The sequence below is a fragment of the Pogona vitticeps genome, chromosome 6, assembly GCF_051106095.1.
Source record: "Pogona vitticeps strain Pit_001003342236 chromosome 6, PviZW2.1, whole genome shotgun sequence".
NCBI classification, from domain to species: Eukaryota; Metazoa; Chordata; class Lepidosauria; order Squamata; family Agamidae; genus Pogona; species Pogona vitticeps.
In genome coordinates, this window is record NC_135788.1 from 10365182 (window position 1) to 10386485 (window position 21304).

The 21304-nt window shown below is 41.2% G+C and overlaps 1 protein-coding gene across 3 annotated transcripts in view; it reads right to left on the reverse strand.

Annotated features, from left to right (window-relative positions):
- NCAPG2 (non-SMC condensin II complex subunit G2) overlaps positions 1-11772 on the reverse strand; it is a 50780-nt gene extending 39008 nt beyond the window's left edge. For 2 of the 3 annotated variants that reach the window (XM_020779707.3, XM_073002895.2), the window contains exons 1-6: positions 11647-11772; positions 10368-10483; positions 7816-7914; positions 5561-5749; positions 3246-3360; positions 484-644 (exon numbers count right to left, since the gene is read on the reverse strand). In XM_020779707.3, coding sequence (XP_020635366.3) covers positions 484-644; positions 3246-3360; positions 5561-5749; positions 7816-7893 — 543 coding nt within the window. In that variant the 5' untranslated portion in view covers positions 7894-7914; positions 10368-10483; positions 11647-11772. The remainder of the gene's footprint in view (positions 1-483; positions 645-3245; positions 3361-5560; positions 5750-7815; positions 7915-10367; positions 10484-11646) is intronic. The other variant, XM_020779708.3, reaches the window with a different exon arrangement.
- Between the last annotated feature and the right edge of the window lie 9532 nt (positions 11773-21304).

Below are 21304 nucleotides of genomic sequence, written 5' to 3' on the forward strand. Positions count from 1 at the left end.
TTTTGAGGTATATGGGATGTTCAAGGAATGGTTTATCATTGCCACTTCTCAGGGACTTTCTATGGTTGAACAGAATTTGAATCCAGACCTCCCAAGTCCTTCCACACCGGTTCTCAGTCAACAAAGTCAGTCCACAGAGAAATACAAATGGTTATGGTGATCATATATGTGAATATAGCCTGTCAGTTATTTTTGTTTGGACGTGGCGGCGGACAAACCACACTGGAAAGTCTTACCCTGAGAACTTCAACATTTAAGCCTCAGTGCTTCATTATATTGTGTTTATCAACAGTAAAGGGTATTTCAGTACTGCTCACGTAGTCTGCCAATATTTTAAAAGCTCCTGACTTAACCCAGCTTTATTCCATGGTGGAGCAGGCCAGATTTTTCAAGACACGAGACTTGCCTATCAAATAAGTATCTAACAAATAAAAAACTTTGCTTAATCTTCCAGATAAAGTGAGAAACATATGGCATGCCTACCACCACAGTTTTCTTCTCGACACTGTTTTTCAGAAACATGAGGAATGCTGTTTTCCCAAACTGTTCTTTTTCTTCAAGTCCCTTTGCCCACCACTGTTCACACAGATGCTGGATGGGTCCCAATAAAGATTTTTCTGAGTCAGGCAATGCAAAAAGGATGGCTATTTAAAAAAAAAACAAAAAACAACATACAAAATTATTTACTGCTATTGTGATAACCGTGCTGTGACAAAAAGACATTTGTTAGCAAGCCTAGTGTGTGTCTACAAATTATGCCAAAGCTGTTTTGTTTCTGTCACTAGCTACCAAGATGCCAGTGACAATATAGCCATCTTTTGATAAAACTGTTAAATAAAACTCTCACAACTGCATTACTTGTCATTTCTGTTTTTAGACAACAAAACAGCAAGATTCTACTGAAACTTAGTATCACAGATATTTGCACAATACTACGAACTCAAAATATTTAGTTCTCAGTTAAGTAAATAAAATGTTTCCAATAGTTCAAGCAATGCTGTTTTAAGATATGTGGCATCAATAGGTAAATAACCCTCAGCTCTACTTCTTCCATCTCTCTGGCTGTACCAGACAAGGTGTGAAATTTTTAATCTGGTACCTGGAGGCATTTCTAGCATGAAAATAAATAAGGTGAGGTTTAATACAGATAATTAATGATACCCTGTTTCCCCGAAAATAAGACCTAATCTGAAAATAAGCCCTAGTATGATTTCTCAGGATGCTCGTAATATAGGCCCTACCCAAAAAAATAAGCCCTAATTAAGTGAAACCCCGCCCTCCACCCTTGGGCAGCAACTAGAAGATGACGTGACCGTAAAATAAAACATCCCTGGAAAATAAGCCCTAATACATTTTTGGGAGCAAAAATTAATATAAGATCCTGTCTTATTTTGGGGGAAAAACGGTAGGTACTGAAGAAACTGAATACAGTGGGAGTCCCATATCCACCAAGAATTGGTTCCAATCCCTCCAATGGATACTGAAAACTGCAGATAATAGCAAACATATATAGCACGGTAAAAGAGGGAAAAAAACAGAAAAAAATATATTTTCACATGCATTACCAGAACTGGCTACTAGGGGGCTATGCTATGTATTCTTCACTAACAAGTACTCATAGCACGGTCTCTAGTGGCCAGTTCTGGTAATACATGTGAAAAACAATTTTCTTTCAATATTTTTAATATTTTCAGAGCATGATTAAGTGAAACCATGGAGACTGATCCCATGGATATGAGGGTCCTACTGTAATTTGGAAGGTTTGCAGTCATTTAGATGTGTTTGCTCTCCCTGAAAAGTAAAGTACACAATTTGCAACTTTTCTTGAACCTTATTTTACAGACTCCACTTCAGACTAAACATGTAAAGATCTGACAGACTAGTGGTGATTTGAGTATGGGGCATGTTTCCGCTACCGTGTGTCATTGAGTTCTCCATGGTTTCAGGCATAACAACTGAATGGTCCTTTGGATTCATCACTAACTGAAAAAGCTCAGCTTGTTACTGTTACCAGGAATGTTTTTACCACTCAGGATATATCAACTGTGCTCAGTGTAGACAGGATGGATCTTAACTGAGATACAGTGGTGCCTCGCTTAGCAGGCACCCCGTTTAACGACGAATCCGCATAGCGAAGAAGACTTTGCGATCACTTTTGCGATCGCATTGCAATGTTCCCTATGGGGAAAAATCGCTTTGCAATTTTTCCCCATAGGCCCAATTTTCCCCCAGCTGACCGTTGGGGGCTTCGGAAGGGAAAATGCTGGCAGGCGCTCGGGAGGAGGGCGGGGGAGCCTTCCCCCGCCCTCCTGCCCGAGCGCCAGCCCCATTTTCGGCCAGCTGATCGGCGGTTCCAAAATGGCCACCACAACCATTTTCGCGCGATTTCGCTTACCAATGGCAGCGCTATGGAGGATCTATGCATAACAGTGAGTTTTCGCCCCATAGGAACACATTAAACAAAGTTTAATGTGTTTCTATGGGGTTTTCCCACCCGCATTGCGATGTTTCTGGATAGCGAGAATTAATCCGGAACAGATTAACGTCGCTATGCGGGGCACCACTGTAGATACAGTTACTGACATATAGGTTGGTCTATCATGATACAATCTGCATATGGCTGTCTTTATCTGACACTCATCTTGTCAATGTTTGTCTGTTCCCATTGTGTTTCGGGGCCCAATTTAACCTTTAAACTTCTGAAGTGCTTATGCATGTGGCCTGTGACGGTTTTAATATGTTCAACAGCTGTTTAAGGCCAGAATCTTCTCGCACAGCATAAGGCTTCAGCTGCAGCATTCTACAATCTCTGCCCTGCCATTATGCAAGCTTGCCATTGGCTCTGCTGGTCTCAAAAGTGTGTAGGCCTGAGCAAGGAAGCCCTTGATACCTCCTTGTGCAAACTCTGAATTAAGTACTGCCAGAGTAGAAGGGGACAGTAGGATTCTGGTCTTTGGTGTTTAAGTTGCCACCAAGAGAATCAGTGACTCTATTATGCGATAGGCAGTTATATGGAACAGCAAGAAGTTTTCAAGATGCAATACAGAAGAACATCATGTGGTAAAATGATGGTTTAAAAATTACTTCAACTAACACCTCACAAAATTGTTTCTTCTCAGAAGTGGCATTAATCTTATTCTAAATATTTACCCACTCATGAAAATGTTCAGTACATGATCAATGTAACAGAGATTTTATAAAAGAAGCACAGTTAATCCACGTATGATTTATCACAAAATACATACCATTTAATATCAAAGCACATTCTAGAAGAGCTTTGGAGTTGGCATTTTCATCTACTACCGATATAGAAGAAGTAACTACAGTTGTTACACCTTGTATCACAGCCGAGGTTTGTTCCTAAAAGTTAAGAGCCAACAGTTAAAATGAAATAAGAGTACTGAATATTTTGCAAGGTTATTAAAAGTAGACTCTCTAAAGCCAACACATTTAATAAAGCAGAAGCTCCATAAATAAAGGATAGTACTATTTAACTTCTAAGAAGAACCAAGGAAGAGCGTTCTCTACATGAGTATGACACAGATCCTTCCCCATCTCTGTTCCTCCACAAAATAGAGGATATTCTAGGCTTGTAGTGAGGGAGGTGCACTATCATATAAAAAGGTAAAGGTAAAGGTTCCCCTTGACAATTTTTGTCCAGTCGTGTTCGACTCTAGGGAGTGGTGCTCATCCCCGTTTCCAAGCCATAGAGCCAGCGTTTTTGTCCGAAGACAATCTTCCAAAGTCACATGGCCAGTGCGACTTAGACACGGAACGCTGTTACCTTCCCACTGAAGTGGTCCCTATTTATCTACTTGCATTTGCATGCTTTCGAACCGCTAGGTTGGCGGGAGCTGGGACAAGCGACGGGAGCTCACTCCGTCGCGTGGATTCGATCTTACAACTGCCTGGTCTTCTGACCCTGCAGCACAGGCTTCTGCGGTTTAGCCCACAGCGCCACCACGTCCCTTACTATCATATGAAGAAAGGAAAATTTGCGGAATACCACAGAATAAAGGGGACTTCCTGCCCACTTCTTTCCCTCATTACCAGATGTATCATGGGTGTTGCAGCCTACACATACAACATACTCCGTCTCCCCTTCACCCATGAAGTTTATTCAGAAACCTAGCTGGACCACCTTGTGAAGGGACACAACCATTTTTTACTTCTATGCTGTGACGTAGCAGGCCAATCTGATGTCACTGCCAACTCAGGCTTCTCAGAATGCCCACCACGCTACTTCACACTTGCTGCCACCAACTGTACTGACTATTTAAGAAGGACAAAGGTTTCCTTCAAAACAAAACAGGTTTATTGAAATAACAAAATAAAATATGTAAATCACAGTTAGCTAATCAAGATGTCAATCACTGTATCTTATGTAATCAAACACAGACTTCCCTCACTGACCACTTAGGCATGCAGGCCTCTAAACAAGCTCTTTCTCTCTCACACTCCACATCTGATCTCTCCCCTCACACTTCACACCCCTTTTCTTCCAACTCCTCCCCCTCCAGCTCCACCCTCCGTCATCCCATTGGCTGATGATCCACTGCCCAGCTGTGACGGACAGGTGGGGTCAGGGCTGCCTGTTACATATGCAGGTGTCAAAGAACCCTTAACTACTTCTTTCCAATGCAATATACAGTAGGGCTGCTCGCTTACAAGCAACACAATACAGCTTTTGAAAAAAGCAATGGGGACCTCTTTTAAATACTGTATAAGCTTTCACTTTATTCATATTGGCAAGGCAACTGAGGGTTTTAAATGCAAAATGGGAGGTATTATTAACACACTTTCCCCTTGGTTATTCCTACATACTAAAAAGTGCTTAGGAAGCAAACATTTGGTTGTGAATGCAAAGTTCTAATCTGTCTTAGCAGAGGCCCATAACTCCACATTTGAAAGCACAGCAGAACAGCACCAGTAAAAGCCTTGGCTTAGGGATCCTTCCAATATCAATTTTAGAAATAAAGACAACAGGTTGCAAGAAAGCCACTAGAATAGCCTTCCAGCATGCTACTGTGGTGTTCATTTATTCTTATTTATTTTAATCATATGCTATCTTTTCTCACAGAATCGGGCCCCAAGGCAACTTCCAAAACCGTTTAAAACAATAGGTTATTAAAATACAATAAAAACAAAACATTAAAAAGAAATTAAATGTAATTATATGATTAAAATGCAATTAAAACTAGGGCTCTCTAGAATCAATTAAAAATAGCAATGATAATGTACTGTACCCTCAAACGTTTATTTACTATTAAAGCTCAATCTCAGAACAGAACCGCCCGGAGAGTGCTTGTAGCGCTATGGGGCGGTATATAAGTCCAATAAATAAATAAATAAATAAATAAATAAATAGTCTGTGTAAAGAGAAGAGATTGCCTGCAAGGCCTATCTACGTGAGCCACTCTCTCCTAGGAAGTGCAACGTATTAATGAAATGGACATAAAGGGAGTAAAGAGATAAAAAAGAAACACGCCGTCTGTAAGATTTCGTTTAGATCAAATATTGTGTTTTTGTATGCTTTCAGCTATCTGATACAAATAATTACCTTTTTAGAAGCTCCGTCACTCTCCATGTCCTCATCACATTCTTCTCTAACCCTCTGCCATTCCTCTACTGGATCATCTACCAAAGCTTGTGCTAACAAATGTTTTAACGTCTCCCATAAAGCTTCTTTCTGCTTCCTTGATAATTCTTGAAGCAGCTCATTTAGGTCAAATGAATCAGCCGCATCCTTCTGCAAAATGATCAAAACCAAAAGTTTGCAACCAGAGTTTTTTGTACTTCTCCCACACTGCAGTAATTTGCTCACAGCTCCATACAATACTTAAGCTCAGAAGTAAACCAATTAAAGAACTGTAAAAAAAAAGGAATGAGCGATAGATGTTGTCCTTCCTGAAAAGCAGAATTACCTAAAGGAACTGAAAGAAGCATCTGCTTCATTCTATTTTTGGAAAGGCCAAGTAAAAGAAAAATAGTATTCCAGAACAAGAGGCAACTTAAACTTCTTTTAATTGCAATCCATGTTGTGGGTCAGTGCCTAGTGTGTGTGTTTAGTACAAACATCCTCTATACAGGTGACGGAAATGAATGGCCTTCCTGGTATTATTGGACTGCAATTGCTATCAGCCCAGCCAATATAGCCAATGGTGAGAAATGACAAGGGTTGCACGCCAGCAAGCAGCACCAGGTGGACCATAAGTGTCGCATCATCCCTGTTCTAGATTTTAAAGGGCTTGGTAAGATACAGTGCGATTGATGGGTTGGGCTTTGTTGTGGTCAGCAGAGAGACGTATCACACTGCAAAGTAGGGGATGTGGTTGAGTTGGTTTGAAACAAAGGAAATTCCATCCCTTGGCTGCAATGAGGTGGCTACAGCAGGCTTCAAATGTGCCTCCCCAACTCAACTGCCACATACCTTTGAGGAGAAGGAGGTGACTCTGGGAGATATGCGGCAGTTGATTAAGATCAGATGCTTCTGGTGAGGCGGTATTTGCCAGATTGCTTGCTCAGCCTTTATGGCCTGAGTTTTCCCCCTGCTTCATGATAAACCAGTTTTTTGTTGGGTTGTGGGTTGAGGTATTTGTGTGTGCTCTTCATGTATTACAATTAGAACTTTGGCATGGAACAAGAACTTAATTTTAGAAAAGGCTGCGTACAGAGTAACTCTCCTAGAGCACCATCAAGAAGAAAACATAGATACAGTTGTGCCTCGCTTTACGATGGCACCGCATTATGACGATCTTTTTGCGATCGCAAAACAATGGTCTGAACAGGGGTTTTTTGCTTTGCGATGATCGGTTCCCTGCTTCGGGAACCGATTCTTCGCAAAACGACGATTTTCGGACAGCTGATCAGCGGTTTCAAAATGGCCATGGGGTAAATAAAATGGCTCCCTGCTGTTTTCTGGGATGGATTCCTCACTGCACAGGCACCGAAAATGGCCGCCGTATGGAGGATCTTCGCTGGACTGTGAATTTCCAGCCCATTGGAATGCATTGAAGGGGTTGCAATGCGTTTCAATGGGCTTTTTATTTTCGCATTTCGACGTTTTCGTTCTACAGCGATTTCACTGGAACAAATTAACGTCGTAATGCGAGGCACCACTGTACTTAACATTAGCCAAACAGGACTGCAAACATAAGAAAATATCTGCTTTCCAGCCATAAAGGAACACTATTAATTTGGCTGCCACTGACTTCATCTGGTGGGGAGATAAAATTTTATTCCCCATTCTCTCATAGGGGGGTTGCCACATTTCTGTGCAGCCTCAGCCATTGCCATGTAGGAATCCTGAGTTTCAAAATAAGTTGATTGGGGGGGGGGGGACGCTGAATACCTGGCAGGCCTTTGTTTGATGAGTTGGGAGAGATAATCCAACCAACGTGCACCAGGGGGAAACCTCCACTTCTGACTTGTGTTTGTAATTAAGAAACAGACCCGGCACAGACATCGGCCATAACTTTCATGCTTTTCCTTTACCATTCACAGTATAATGGTGTCCAGTCTGATGAAGACTTCTATGGGTTGAAAGCTAGCTTTCTTTTTTTAATTTGTATTTTTTAGTGGTCTAATAAATGCATCACCTTCCCTTGCTGTAGGCCTCCCAGAATATACTTGTGCATCGCAACACTTTTGTTACATGGAAAATAGGCTAAATAAATCCGTCAACTACCACTGTTATAATACTATGGCCCCTACTGCCTTAAATTGTTGGAATCTGCTTGACATCCTATTCTCAACCAGGGCATTGACACCTTTACTCCACCTCAATGCCAGGCAGAAACTGATTTATTTACTTACATGGAGCTGAATAAAATGCAAGAACTTATCAATGGCACCATCAGAGACAGCTTGTAGGAAAGCTTCACGTTTTTTCATGTTGTATTCTTTCACAAAAATCTAAGAGAAAAACAGAAAACTCAGTTTTAGTGATATAACGCTAATTCAGGCAGTTAAATTGAACTTTATAGTACCACTTATGTGGATGGATTGCCAAGTTTTCATTAAAAAATTTAGTAGGTAAAAGTTGTGCTCCAAAGTAAAATAAATTGTTCTCCAGCACCACATCTCAAACAAATCAATTTTCCTGTAAGCTTTTTATACTTTTACATCCATACATGGTGACTGGAAATACGAAAGTGTGAATTATCTTGGTCGTGGTCACATATCCTTACACGTGATTAGCTTTTCTAGTTACATCATTGCTGCCCTTCTCAGTCTTCAGATTTCTTGGCTGCAGTCTCTATTTGGATTGATGACTAAACCAAGGTGTACAAAATTTCTATTTTTTTCTTTGTCAACATTAAAGCTGTGTAGTTCTTCTGTAATAACGATTTTGACCTCTACCACACTATGCCTTTTAACTTGACAGCAACTACCTTTTAGAACTATTTTGTGCAAGGTACAAGCTAATATCTGGGTCTTTCTAAAGCACTTTCAACTAGATGATTGGATGTCGCTGCTGTTTCAATTTAGCCACAAGTTATTATTCATCCAGTTATACTGCCTGGATTTTTTTACTGGTGACAGTGGATGTTTTATTGTTGATCTTGCTTATGTTTGTACTTTTAGGTCACTCTGTACACTGTTTTGGGCATTGATCAGCAGCTTTCTCTACTTCCTTAAATAAATACATGAATAATGACTATTTTCAGCAGGGCAGAACAAGCTGCACTTGTTCAGAACATAACTGCCTAATTATGGCTAGCGGTCATTCTAACCTCTTTACCAAACTATTCAACTATTTCACTTTCAAAAAAAGGAACGATAAAAGGTGGAACATACATAGTATTTCTGTAATCAAATCAATCTTTTTAGTAAACTGAGACTTAGTAAGGTAATTTCCCCCCCCCCGGACTAAATTGCCCTCCTCTCCTAATTTATTTACAGTATTTTTTTTGTTGACTCATGAAGGGATGTGGTGGCACTGTGGGCTAAATTGCAGAAGCCTTTGTGCTGCAGGGTCAGAAGACCAACAGTCGTAAGATCGATTCCACGCAACGGAGTGAGCTCCCGTCGCTCTGTCTCAGCTCCTCACCAACCTAGCAGTTTGAAAGCATGCAAATGCGAGTAGATAAATAGGGACAACCTCAGTGGGAAGGTAAACAGCATTCTGGGTCTAAGTCATGCTGGCCACGTGACAACGGAAACTGTCTTCATACAAACGCTGGCTCTACGGCTTGTAAATGGGGATGAGCACCGCCCCCTAGAGTCAGACACGACTGACTAAATGTCAAGGGGAGCCTTTACCTTTTTGACTCACAATGAAGTTTCTCTGGGGAGTGTACTTACTTCAATTATTAAAAAAAAATAGTGAAACACCACAGGATAACCTAATCAATAAAACCAGCTCAGGAAAGTCTTAAAGCCAGGGTGTCTTAAAAGCCATTAAAAGTAAAAAAGACTTTAGGAAGCACGGGAGAAAAAAAAACATAGAATAATGAAGTTAGCAGGGGCCTATAAGGCTACTGAGTCCAACTCCCTGCTCTGTGCAGACAAATATGATTGTCTGATTTTCTCTTGAATGCCTCCAGCATCGGAGCATGCAGCACCTCTCGAGGTGATTGATTCCATTGTTATACTGCTCTAATAGTTATGAAGTTTTTCCCCAATATTCAATCAAAATCTGGCTTCCTATAACTTAAACCCATTATTACATGTCCTGCACTCTGGTATGATGAAGAACAGATCCTGCCCCTCCTCGGTACAGGCCACCTTTAAGTATTTGAAGAGAGTTATCCTATCTCCCCTCAAATCTTCTTTTCTCAAGGCTAAACATGCCCAGTTCTCTCAGTCTTCCCAGACCCTTGTTGCCCTCTTCTGAACTTGTCCCAGTTTGTCAGCAACCTTCTTAAAGTGTGATGCCCCAAGGAATAGCAGTAGATGCCTTCCTAACTAAATATTTTTTCAGACTTGGAGACTGAATTTGTGTGTGTGTGTGTGTTGTCTCTTGTCTCCCAAGAACCTCACAGCAAGAGAGATCAATCTAGATGAGGCTGCCTAACATTCTTCATCATCCCAGTCACCACCCCTCAACTCTTTTCTCAAGGAAGCTGCCTTCCATCCCCACTTCATCTTTACTGGAGGATTGGGGGGGGGGTCAATGCTTCTTTTCAAGTCTATACTTGCCCTAGCCTTCTGGGGGTGTCAATGAGACAGCTTAACTTTTTAGGAGACATTACTGAGGAATGAACCCCCTTGTGTCTGTTCCAAAGGCCAGAGCAGCAATCGATTGTCTCCTTCTTGCTCCTTGACTTTCAGTACCTCCTTCATTCATTCTGTCTCCCTCTCTCTTTCGCTTCTTCACGACTTGTTCTTCAATAACTCAGTCTTTATTTTGCTCCTTCACTTACTTTGCAACTCTCAATTTCTTCATTCACTTTCTCTCTTTCCCTTCTTACTCCTGATTCTGAGTCTCTTCCACTCTTTCATTCCAGGTTTGAAGTAAACATACAGGGCCTGATGCTCTCTACAAGTGATAGAACGATGGGAAAAAATAAGGATTTTGCCTGAGCTAAAACAGTTCCTCCATGCAGTAACTAGTAGCCCTGGACTGTGAGGCTGAGGGCCACAGGGACCCTGTCACTTCTTTATGCTCTTTTGTTGTTGTTGTTTTAATTTAACTTCAAATCCCACTGGAGTTTGGGGTGGGAGGGAGAGACCTGGAGCCAGAAGCTGCACTTCTTTAAATGCTACCACATCTACATCTTAAATAGCAAAACACCCATTTAAGCCAAGTTATCAAAGCTGAGCCACATTTTTAAACTAAGAAAATAAAGTCAAGAGCTGATCTTAATCTACAAGAACTCTTTTTCCATTTCTTTTTTTTTTTAAAGGAATTTAGCAGTTTACTCTCAGGCTTTCCTTGAAAGTTCTTTTCCAGGGGCACATTTTATGGTGGCTCCTTTTCTAAAGAAAGGCAGAGTATAAACATTTTAAATAAAGAAATCATGGTCTCAGGTGCCAAGACGGCTAGGAAAGGCACAGCTCTGCACTAGCCCAGCAGGGGCAGAGAAGAGGACTGACAGGCAGCAGGTATCCGAGGCGGCGTGGTGAAGAGGGGGTTCGAGTCCCCACTCGGCTTTGATGTTCTCTAGGGCAGTGGTCCCCCAACCTTGGGCCTCCAGATGTTCTTGGACTACAACTCCCAGAAGCCTTCACAAGCACCTCTGCTGGCCAGGATTTCTGGGAGTTGGAGTCCAAGAACATCTGGAGGCTCACTCTCCTTCACCTCGACCTTCCTAGCAAGGTTGTTGTCATTATGCAATCAATCAATCAATCAGCAAATAAACAGATACCAGGGAATCCCGATACATACACGAGGCTGTTCCAAAAGCTCCAAGCCTCTCCATCCGTCCTCTGCCACTAAAGCAGTATAATTTGTGGGTTTATTTTGCAAAGCCGAGACAGAAGGAATAGTTGGCCCTCCAGATTTCTCCCCAAGAAGCAGCTGAGACAGACAGACTGTGCTCCCCGCGCCTACAGCCACCCCCGTCGCCAGTTCGAGACCACCCCACGACTCCTTCCCCCCCAAGTAATTCAAATTCCTGGCGCGTCTCAAGGACACAAACCCTCCCCTCCCGCCTCTTCGTTCCGAACTCACAACAACAACAACAACAAATAAAAACCCACCGAGTCGCTTTGGCGCCCTCGTCGCCCGATTCGAATTCTCCCGCGGCCGGCGCCAGGAAGAGGGCAACCGTCCTCAAACACCCACCGAGCATGCGCACGCCGACGGAGCCCCGCCTCCAACCAAAGTCGCTCGGAGGCGGCGGAAAGGCGAGGGCAGGAAAGCGAGGGCGGGCGGTTGTTGCTGTTTTTTCCGGCCGGGCGGCGCGCGTGCGCACTTGCGGTGTCGCTTTTTAGAGCGAAGGGGAGTTTGCTCGGGTGGTCCCTTCCGTGTTATTCTGGTTCGCGTTGGAAATCCCTGAAGACGACGAAAGGAAAACGGATTATAGTACTGTATTATGCTCAAAATCATGAATGCCTGCAAATGAAAAGAGGGGAAAAGAACAAAATATGGAAGCACTTTAAAAGCTAATAATTTTATTTCAGTGTGAACATTAATGGGTCCAAGTCCACGTTGGTAGTCTTTAAAGTACTACAGTGTTCTGATTTTTTCCTCTCTCCTTTTTTCAACTGGCAGGGCTGTTTCTTTGGGAAGAAATTTTTAATTTTATTTATTTATTTGTTCCAATTTTTTACCCCGCCCATCTAGATTCGGGAATCTGCTCTGGGCGACTTACAGAATACAGTATAAAGATAAAAACAGCATTAAAATAACTTATCATAAGAGCAGAAAGATGAATAAAGAAAACAGGAACCAAGATGGGAAAAGGAAGCTATGCCATGGGAAGAGGGGAGGGGAAGGCCTGCTGGAAGAACCAAGTCTTCATCTTGTTTTTAAAAAATTCCCAACAAGAGTGACAGTGGAATCTCCAGGGATAAGGTGTTCCAAAGATGAGGGGCCACCACCGAGAAGGCCTGGTTCTCTCCTTCCGGGCCTCTCTCGGGGTTAAGCCCCTCAGCCTCCTGGTCTGATTTGGTCGAGTGACGCGAGTAGAGCTAGGTGGGGACAGGCGCTCTGCCAGCTATTGAGGGCCTAAACTATTTAGGGCTTTATGTGTAAGCATTAGAAATTTCTTTGCCAATCCATTGTAGAGGAACTAGAAGTTAAAGAATTACTTTTATTTATCTGCTTATATAAACCCCCCTTTTTAATTGCTTCAATTCATAACTGAGCTCTTAAGATAATTTGCATTAAAGACACGGAGAGAGATTAAAGTGATATGAAAAGTGATATGAAAATCATAATGATTAGCCCTTGTGGACATCATGTTTTAAGTCAGTACACTGGCTCACAGAATAACTAAGTCTTGGAGAATTGCATAGATATAGTGGTGCCCCGCTTGACGACGATAATCCATTCCAGGAAAATCGCTGTTAAGCGAAATCTTCGTCAAGCAAAAAAAACCCCCATTGGAATGCATTGAAAACCGGTTAATGCATTCCAATGGGGGAAATATCTCATCGTCCAGCGAAGATCCTCCATAAGGGAAGCCATTTTCGATCGCTGTCTTGCAAATAATCGGTCCAGAAAACACCGGGGAGCCATTTTGTGATCAGCTGTTTTTAATCGTCGTTCAGCAAAAACACGGTTCCGAAGCAGTGACATCGTAAAGAGAAAAAACCTATAGAAATCGTTTAACGATTGCTATAGCGACCGCAAAAAACTCGTTGTCAAGCGATTTTGTTGTCAAGCAGGGTCATCGTCAAGTGGGGCACCACTGTATCAATGAGTTAGTCCCTTCCACCTGGCTACACATTTGCCTGTCATTTTACAAGTTTTTAAAATTATTTTTTGTTGATGAGTGCAGATTGATAGCATATTAAACGCCTTAGGTAAGGGATGGGCCAAAGGGAAAGCATTTTTCCAAGGACTGATTACTATGGTTACCCCCTCCCGATGAGCTTCCACAGACAAGTGGAGTTTGAACTCAGGCCTTCTGTGTCCAGCTGCTAAACTACACTGCACTCTCTCTACTTAATATTCAGTTCTTAAAAGAAAAAAAAGACACCCTCCAGTTTAGGAATGTGGGATGTTGTGCTTCTGCATCCATTATTCAAAACACCAGGAAATGGCCCCATATTTCTGCAAAGAAAATCTTTCGATGGTTTCTGTGACCTTTCATTGCCCACCAAACATCTTTTCCACCCCAGAAATCTGCAACAATGTATCTACTTTGCAAACCTTTTGCTGGTATTTGGTGCTGATGCCACATCCAGTTTCAATGTCCTAAGCTTTTGTTATAACATTTATAACATTTTTAGAATTGCTTTGTAGAATATGGATTTGTTTTGCTACACAGTAACATTGCCGTACTGCCATACAGTGATAATGTGGGTTGAAAACTCAGTAACATCACAATGGCCTTTTTATCTTGTGTGTTAATCATGGATTGCAGTGTGGAAATACAACAATCCACTATCATCTGCCCTGGACAGTTCTGTGTCCAGCATATCTCTGAATGTCTAAGCTCTCTCGTTTTGTTCTTCAAAGCAAAGAATCTTGTTCTTTACAATTTGATTCCATCTATTATACACTGGAAGTTCTAGCAAATATCTGTCTGGAAAATAATTACATTTTGTCTATCAAGGAGCACATTTGAATGGCAATATTTTTGTCTAAAGGGGCCTATTTCAGGCCAAAACCTTGTCCCCTAGATGTAGACAAGCTTGAGACCATAAACTGCGTGGTAATCACGCAGTAGCCACACTGAGAACTATTTCCTTGAGTGGGGTGAAATACAGTTTTACCAGAACAAGTTTTAGGGCTTATTGAGATTTTTTAGCTAATACGGTATCTCAGTTGAGTTTTCCTATATAAAGTGTTTTATGAAACGGAGGTCTAAGAAAGAAACTTGTTTCAAAATACATTTTAATTTAAAAAATATATCAAAATACATTGGGGAGAATAAGCCATGTGGCGATCGCTGGAAGAAATATCAGCAACCTCCGATATGCAGATGATATCACTCTGATGGCAGAAAGTGAGGAGGAATTAAAGAACCTCTTAATGAGGGTGAAAGAGGAGAGCGCAAAAATGGTCTGAAGCTCAACGTTAAAAAAAAACACTAAAATCATGGCCACTGGTCCCATCAACTCGTGGCAAACAGAAGTGGAAGATATGGAGGCAGTGACAGATCTCACTTTCTTGGGCTCCATGATCACTGCAGATGGTGACAGCAGCCACGAAATTAAAAGATGCCTGCTTCTTGGGAGGAAGGCGATGACAAACCTCAACAGCATCTTAAAAAGCAGAGACATCACCTTGCCAACAAAAGTCAGGATAGTCAAAGCCATGGTTTTTCCAGTAGCGATGTATGGAAGTGAGAGCTGGACCATAAAGAAAGCTGACAGCCGAAGAATTTATGCTTTTGAATTTTGGTGCTGGAGGAGAGTCTTGAGAGTCCCCTGGCCTGCAAGGAGATCAAACCTATCCATTTTGGAGGAAATCAACCCTGAGTGCTCACAAGAAGGACAGATCCTGAAGCTAAGGCTCCAATACTTTGGCCCATCATGAGAAGAGAAGACTGCCTGGAAAAGACGCAGATGTTGGGAAAGTGAAGGCAAGAGGAGAAGGGGACGACAGAGGATGAGATGGTTGGACAGTGTCATCAAAGCTACCAACATGAATTTGACCCAACTCCTGGAGGCAGTGGAAGACAGGAGGGCCTGGCGTGCTCTGGTCCATGGGGTCATGAAGAGTCAGACACGACTAAATGACTAAACACCAACAACTGCAGCCAAAACTGTGCTCACGACCCAGGGTTCAATCCCAGATAGCTGGCTCAAGGTTGACTCAGCCTTCTAGCCTTCCAAGGTCAGTAAAATGAGTACCCAGCTTGCATAACTAACTTGTAAACCATCCAGAGAGTGCTTGAAGCACTATGGGGCGGTATATAAGCAGCTCACTTTGCTATATAAGCAGCACACTTTGCTAAAATAAATAGCAAGCAAAAACAAGGTCAGAATAAATTACTGAGAGACAGCATAAGCATGAAACAAGTTTCTCTACAGAAATTGATTGAGGCCATCTGTTATGCCATAGGTGTAGAGATCTAGTGTAAAGTCGTTCTCATAAGACTAGTTCCCAAACGTCCCTTACAGATCTTCCTTCTAAAGCAGGGCTGAGAAACCCCTAGCCTCCAGATGTTTAAGGACTACAATTCCCATCAGCCCTAGCCCGCAGAGCCAATGATAGTTGTTAGGTGCTGCCAGATCATTTCCATCTCTCGACAACCCTATAGAGGAGAGAGGAAAACAGCATGCAAACCATTTTTGAATGCTTTAAGACGGCCTGAGCCTTTTGTTGTTGTTTAGTCGTGTCCAACTCTTTGTGACCCCATGGATCAGAGCACGCCAGGCTCTCCTGTCTTCCACAGCCTCCTGGAGTTGGGTCATATTCTGAGCCTTTTGAGCCTGGATCTATTTCTGTCTATTCTTCAAGTAGTCGCCATAACCTAGCAAAACTCCTTAGTCCCCTCTGACTGCCGTGAGATGGAAGCAGTTTAAATGAGAAGAGGCTAGCAGAGCAGGTGCCGATTATGATGAAGCATCACTTGTGTGCTATCATATCCAAGGCAGGGGTGATCACACACAATGGTTGAAGTTGTTCTGTGCAAACAATGCTACGATCAAATTGCGGTAATTCATCAGTTTATTCCCATAGGGGGCAGTCACGTTGGTCTACTATGGCAAAAGCCAATAAAAGAGCTTTTGACAACTTAACCATTTATTATGGCGTAAACTTTAATGGAACATAGTCCATGAAAGATAATGCCATAATAAATGGATTTAGTCTTTAAGGTGCCCCAATATTCTTCATTGTTTTATGCGCGTTTTTTTTTTAATATAAAATACTCATCTGGTTAACTCACTGAAATATAATTCTTAAAATTTAGTTTGACACAACATATTATATAGGGTTCTTTCTTACTTTCTTTCACTTCTCTGTGACTAAAAACGTAACACAGAAATCGCAGCAGGCAGGCTATATGAGAATATAAATCCGATCTGAAGTGATACACCAGAAAACTAAAAGGAAAAGAAGCCAGGCTTTTTGATTCCTCAAACAGTTGCTTTGTGCTAATAGTAATGCACCTTCTACCTGTTGTAAAAATATTTTATGGTTCCTTCCTCCAACAGTACCTGTACACCTTTCTCCAACAGTACCTGTACACCTTCATTTTGACATGCCTGCATATCCACTTGGAATAATCTATACCTTTTATATTAATCTCACACTTATTATCATTTTCTGGTCAAATCTAGTTAAGGCAGACTTGAAAAGGGAGCTTTTCACATCCGGTTGCTGAGCAACGGCGAATTCAGGCTTGCTTCCATGCTGTCATTTCATCAGGCAGTATCACATTTTCTTCCTGTAAAGTGAGCCCTCTTACCAGCTGTCAAGTAGCCCGGAATGCTGCGGGCAAACCGTAGTAATTGTGTATATTGCTCGCTATTGTTACCAAGAATGATAAAAGTAAAATATTCCCTGGCGGTGACATTATACAATAGAGAGCTGGAGAATCCTGTTGAGCATATACCATCTCAGCTTCTTTGTGGAAAGTTGTCTGGAGTTCTGAAGTTTTTTGATCAGAGAAAGAGAGGATGAGATTCAGAAAGATCATCATATTAGTCTGTTTCAGCATGTTTAAGGGGGGGGGAAGTGCTGTGGCTCTTTGTAAGGTCAACAGGTTTATTTCAGTGTCAGCTTTTAGGGATTACAATCCACTTCCACAGACACACAGAGTACATAGTTATGGGGGGACTAACTAAAAGAGAAAATATGGCAATTACAGTACATTATTCACGTGCATTAATAGGGACGTGGTGGCGCTGTGGGCTAAACCGCAGAAGCCTGTGCTGCAGGATCAGAAGACCAAGCAGTCGTAAGATCGAATCCACGCGACAGAGTGAGCGCCCGTCGCTTGTCCCAGCTCCTGCCAACCTAGCGGTTCGAAAGCATGCAAATGCAAGTAGATCAATAGGGACCACCTCGGTGGGAAGGTAACAGCGTTCCGTGTCTAAGTCGCACTAGCCATGTGACCACGGAAGATTGTCTTCGGACAAAAACGCTGGCTCTATGGCTTGGAAATGGGGATGAGCACCGCCCCCTAGAGTCGAACACGACTGGACAAAAATTGTTAAGGGGAACCTTTACCTTTACCTATTCACATGCATTAATGAACTTTCAGAGTGGCAGTGGCTTAATTTACTCAGGTAAGGAATATTCAGAGAACTGATAACACAAACATCCTGGCAATATTAGAATACAGTACAGTGGGGTCTTGACTTGAGAACTTAATCTGTATTGGAAGGCGGTTCTCAAGTCAAAAAGTTCTCAGGTCAAATCTGCATTTCCCATAGGAATGCATTGAAAACCATTTGATCCGTATCTGCTCTTTTCCGTCCATAGAAACTAATGGGAAGCTGCTATTCTGCCTTCGACCACGAGAGGGGGATATTTTGTTTCTTTTTTTCTTAGGTCAAGAAAGGTTCAGGGAAGGCAGGGAAAATACAGTCCAGGCAGTACAGTACCAGGCAGTCTGAAGACTGTCTCCCAATCCACTCTCTAAACGCTGGGAGGAGTGAGGAAGCAGACAGGCACCCTTTTCACTGCCCAACAGTTAACTGAAAGTTCAAATTTTGCACTTTCCCTGCCTCCCACGTGGTTTTTTTCAGTTCTTAACTCAAATCTAAGTATGTAAGTCAAGTCAATATTTTCCTATGAGAGTGGTTCTTAAGTCAAAATGTTCTTAACTCGAGCCGTTCTTAAATCAAGACCCCACTGTAATTAGCTTGTCTGTTGGCTGATACCTTATAAAAATAGGTGCAGATTAATTTTGTTTTCAGGATGCACATCACTATGCCAAGGCCAGTGAACAACCTTTTGGCTATATACAAGATTGTAAGATAAACCAATGTATATAATATATACAGTATATAGTTTTTTTTAAAAGTGTGTTTTTAAGCCTCAGTGTGTTTCAAGCACACTGGATTCAGCTGTATCACCTCTCAAATTTTCTCTGCAGTTCCTTTCTATGAAGGACTGTTTACGTGGCAAGTTTATTCTGTATTCTCTGAGTAAGTTTTTGTGCAGTTTATTTTCTTCGCTTTTGATTGAAACTTTTCTCAGTTGATTTATTATTTATTTTATAACCCACATTTAGAGGACGTTGGTGGAGGTGTTCCTGCACCCGGATATATTTTTCTTGTGTTTGCCCATGCTTGGTTGCTTAGTTACATTCCTGGACATATAGAAGTCCAGTATAGAAGAAAGTCCACCTGGTACGTATAGATTTCCCTAGAGAAATCCCAACACGCCAGGTAAACTGGGTACTTTACCTGTACCTTACGGATGTCATACGCCACATTCATTTTTCACAAAATGGGTATAATAAACGTAGCCTACTCCAAACTCGGCCACTGCCTCACCTAAAGTATACTAATTGTGGATTTTAGCTGATGAACTGCCATAATAATTTTACAAACATTTTTATACCTGAATAGGAGGGATTGACATTTAAAAAAACAAGACCTGAGTTATAAGGATTGTGAACTCTTTTGTCTTTATTGTTACTGGTTTTGTGAGTAAGACAGACGATTTCTGTTTTTGTTTTGTTTTTTTTCAAACAAGATCGCTTTCTCTTCCCACTAGGGGATTTTTTAAAAAGGCTTTAGAATAGGTGAGCAAGATTTTTTCCAGAAAATGTGCGCCACTTATTGCTAGTATTTTCTAATGCAAGAGCAAGCCAGTTAATTATAAAACAAATGAGAAAAACAGCAGCTGCACATATTAGTTCCTACAAAAATTAGAGATATGCTTTAGCATTACTCTTATTATTTTAAAGAAAAGTTGTAATTTGGCAAATGTGCATCCTCCTCCTCTTCACCACCACGTAACAGGTTATTAATATACAATCCAACAACCAATTTGTATCAGTTTTCATTGTGTCTTCAAAGACACAATGAAAACTTGTGTCATAATGCATGCCTTGTTATGTAGTCATAGTCTAGATGTGCACAATTTGCATCAAACTCAATAAACTGATTAAAGATTAATTCTGGGGAAACTAAGTGTCATTCTTAGCAGAGGTGTAAGTATGCTTTGACACATATTCCCCCTCCCCCTGCTTCATATCTTTTAACTTTCATCCATTGCAGTGTTGTCTTTTCCTCCCAAGATCCGATTAAAACATATGCTCCTTCCAAATTCTGGGCTATTCTAGGAAAACATAGCCATTTCTGTTCTTGGCTTAGTTTTTACGAAGTGGGTAGCCTCCCATATATTTCTTCATCTCAATTTTTGAAAAGGCAATGTCTTTTTTTGATGCGTGACGCAACCTGGTGTACGAGGCTTAAAAAGGCTCTACCTGCATCCGTTAATCAAGGTATGTAATTTTTAAAAAATCCTGTCTGGTCCCTCATCCCATTTCCCAGTGCGGTAATACACAGACAGGAAATGAAATTGCCCTATAGGCTTCTTTGAGGATGACACTTCTGCAGACTTTTGTGCAGGCAGGAGAGATAATGTATGACAGATACATCAGAAAACCTAGTACAATTACAGCTTTTATCAGTGAATGTACCCTAAAGTGAAGTGAATGGAAATGGGAAGTCATTCATCAGCATCTGCAGCACCATCTAGTGCTATTTATGAGTCACTTGTGACAGAAACAAGATCTCTGTGAGACTTTGCAAAATCCTGTGTGCTGTACAATAGACTGTATTTGTTCATTCGAAAAACCCTGTTAATGTGACTATGCATTTTCTGCTTTTTCTTGAAATCTTGTGCCAAATAAATATGTATATACTGTATATTTAACCTATCTACTGTATCTGCATAAGCACCTTTCAATATTCTTATAGCTATGCTCAACCCAAAGGTTGACTGGTAGTTTTAACTTTAAATTCTGAATGCTACGACAACATTTGGCCTCAGGACTTTTCTCTCATGTAATCCCATATAATTGACTCTACTGTACCACCATTCAGAAACAGATCTTGGGAATTTCTTTTAAAAAAAGAAAAAGAAAAAAAAGAGTGTAATGGTTGAAATGGTGAAGTCACCCATAACCAAGCACTGGTCACATATGGGACACATTTACGGATGGCTTCAGTATATTATTATATCCATTTATCTTAAAAGCTTTCCTAGCCTTGCTAAATCATCACCAACTTAGTGCCCATGAAAGTGTATATATAATTGTAAGCTTAATTGCCTAGAAAAGAAATTCTTATGCTCTTCAAAACGTAGCTACAAAGTTGATTAACACACGAGAGAGAGAACAGTTATGTCGGGGTTCTCTTCCATATAATTGACAATCCTTTCCATATAGCACCTTAAAGGTCCTTATGAACCCGATCTAGAGATTAAATGAGAGGTTGTGTTTGGGGGCAAGTAAACCATTTTGACACCTTCAGTGTTGAATTCATGTGGTTCTGGGTGGGCAGGGGCACAGTATTTAAGAGTTGACTGGAGGCCTTCCCTCCAGTCAACTCTTGATTTTCTACTTATCATTTTTCTTCTTATTTTTTCTATTTATATTATAGTTGTTTTGTATTATTTCTGCACTTGCAGTGTTTATTGTTTACATTTTATGTTGGAAGCCGCCTAGAGTGGTCCATTGGTCCAGATAGGCGGGGTACACATCAAATAAATAAAATAAATAATAATAAAATAAATAATAAAAATAAATAAATATGTATTTAATTAATAGGTATT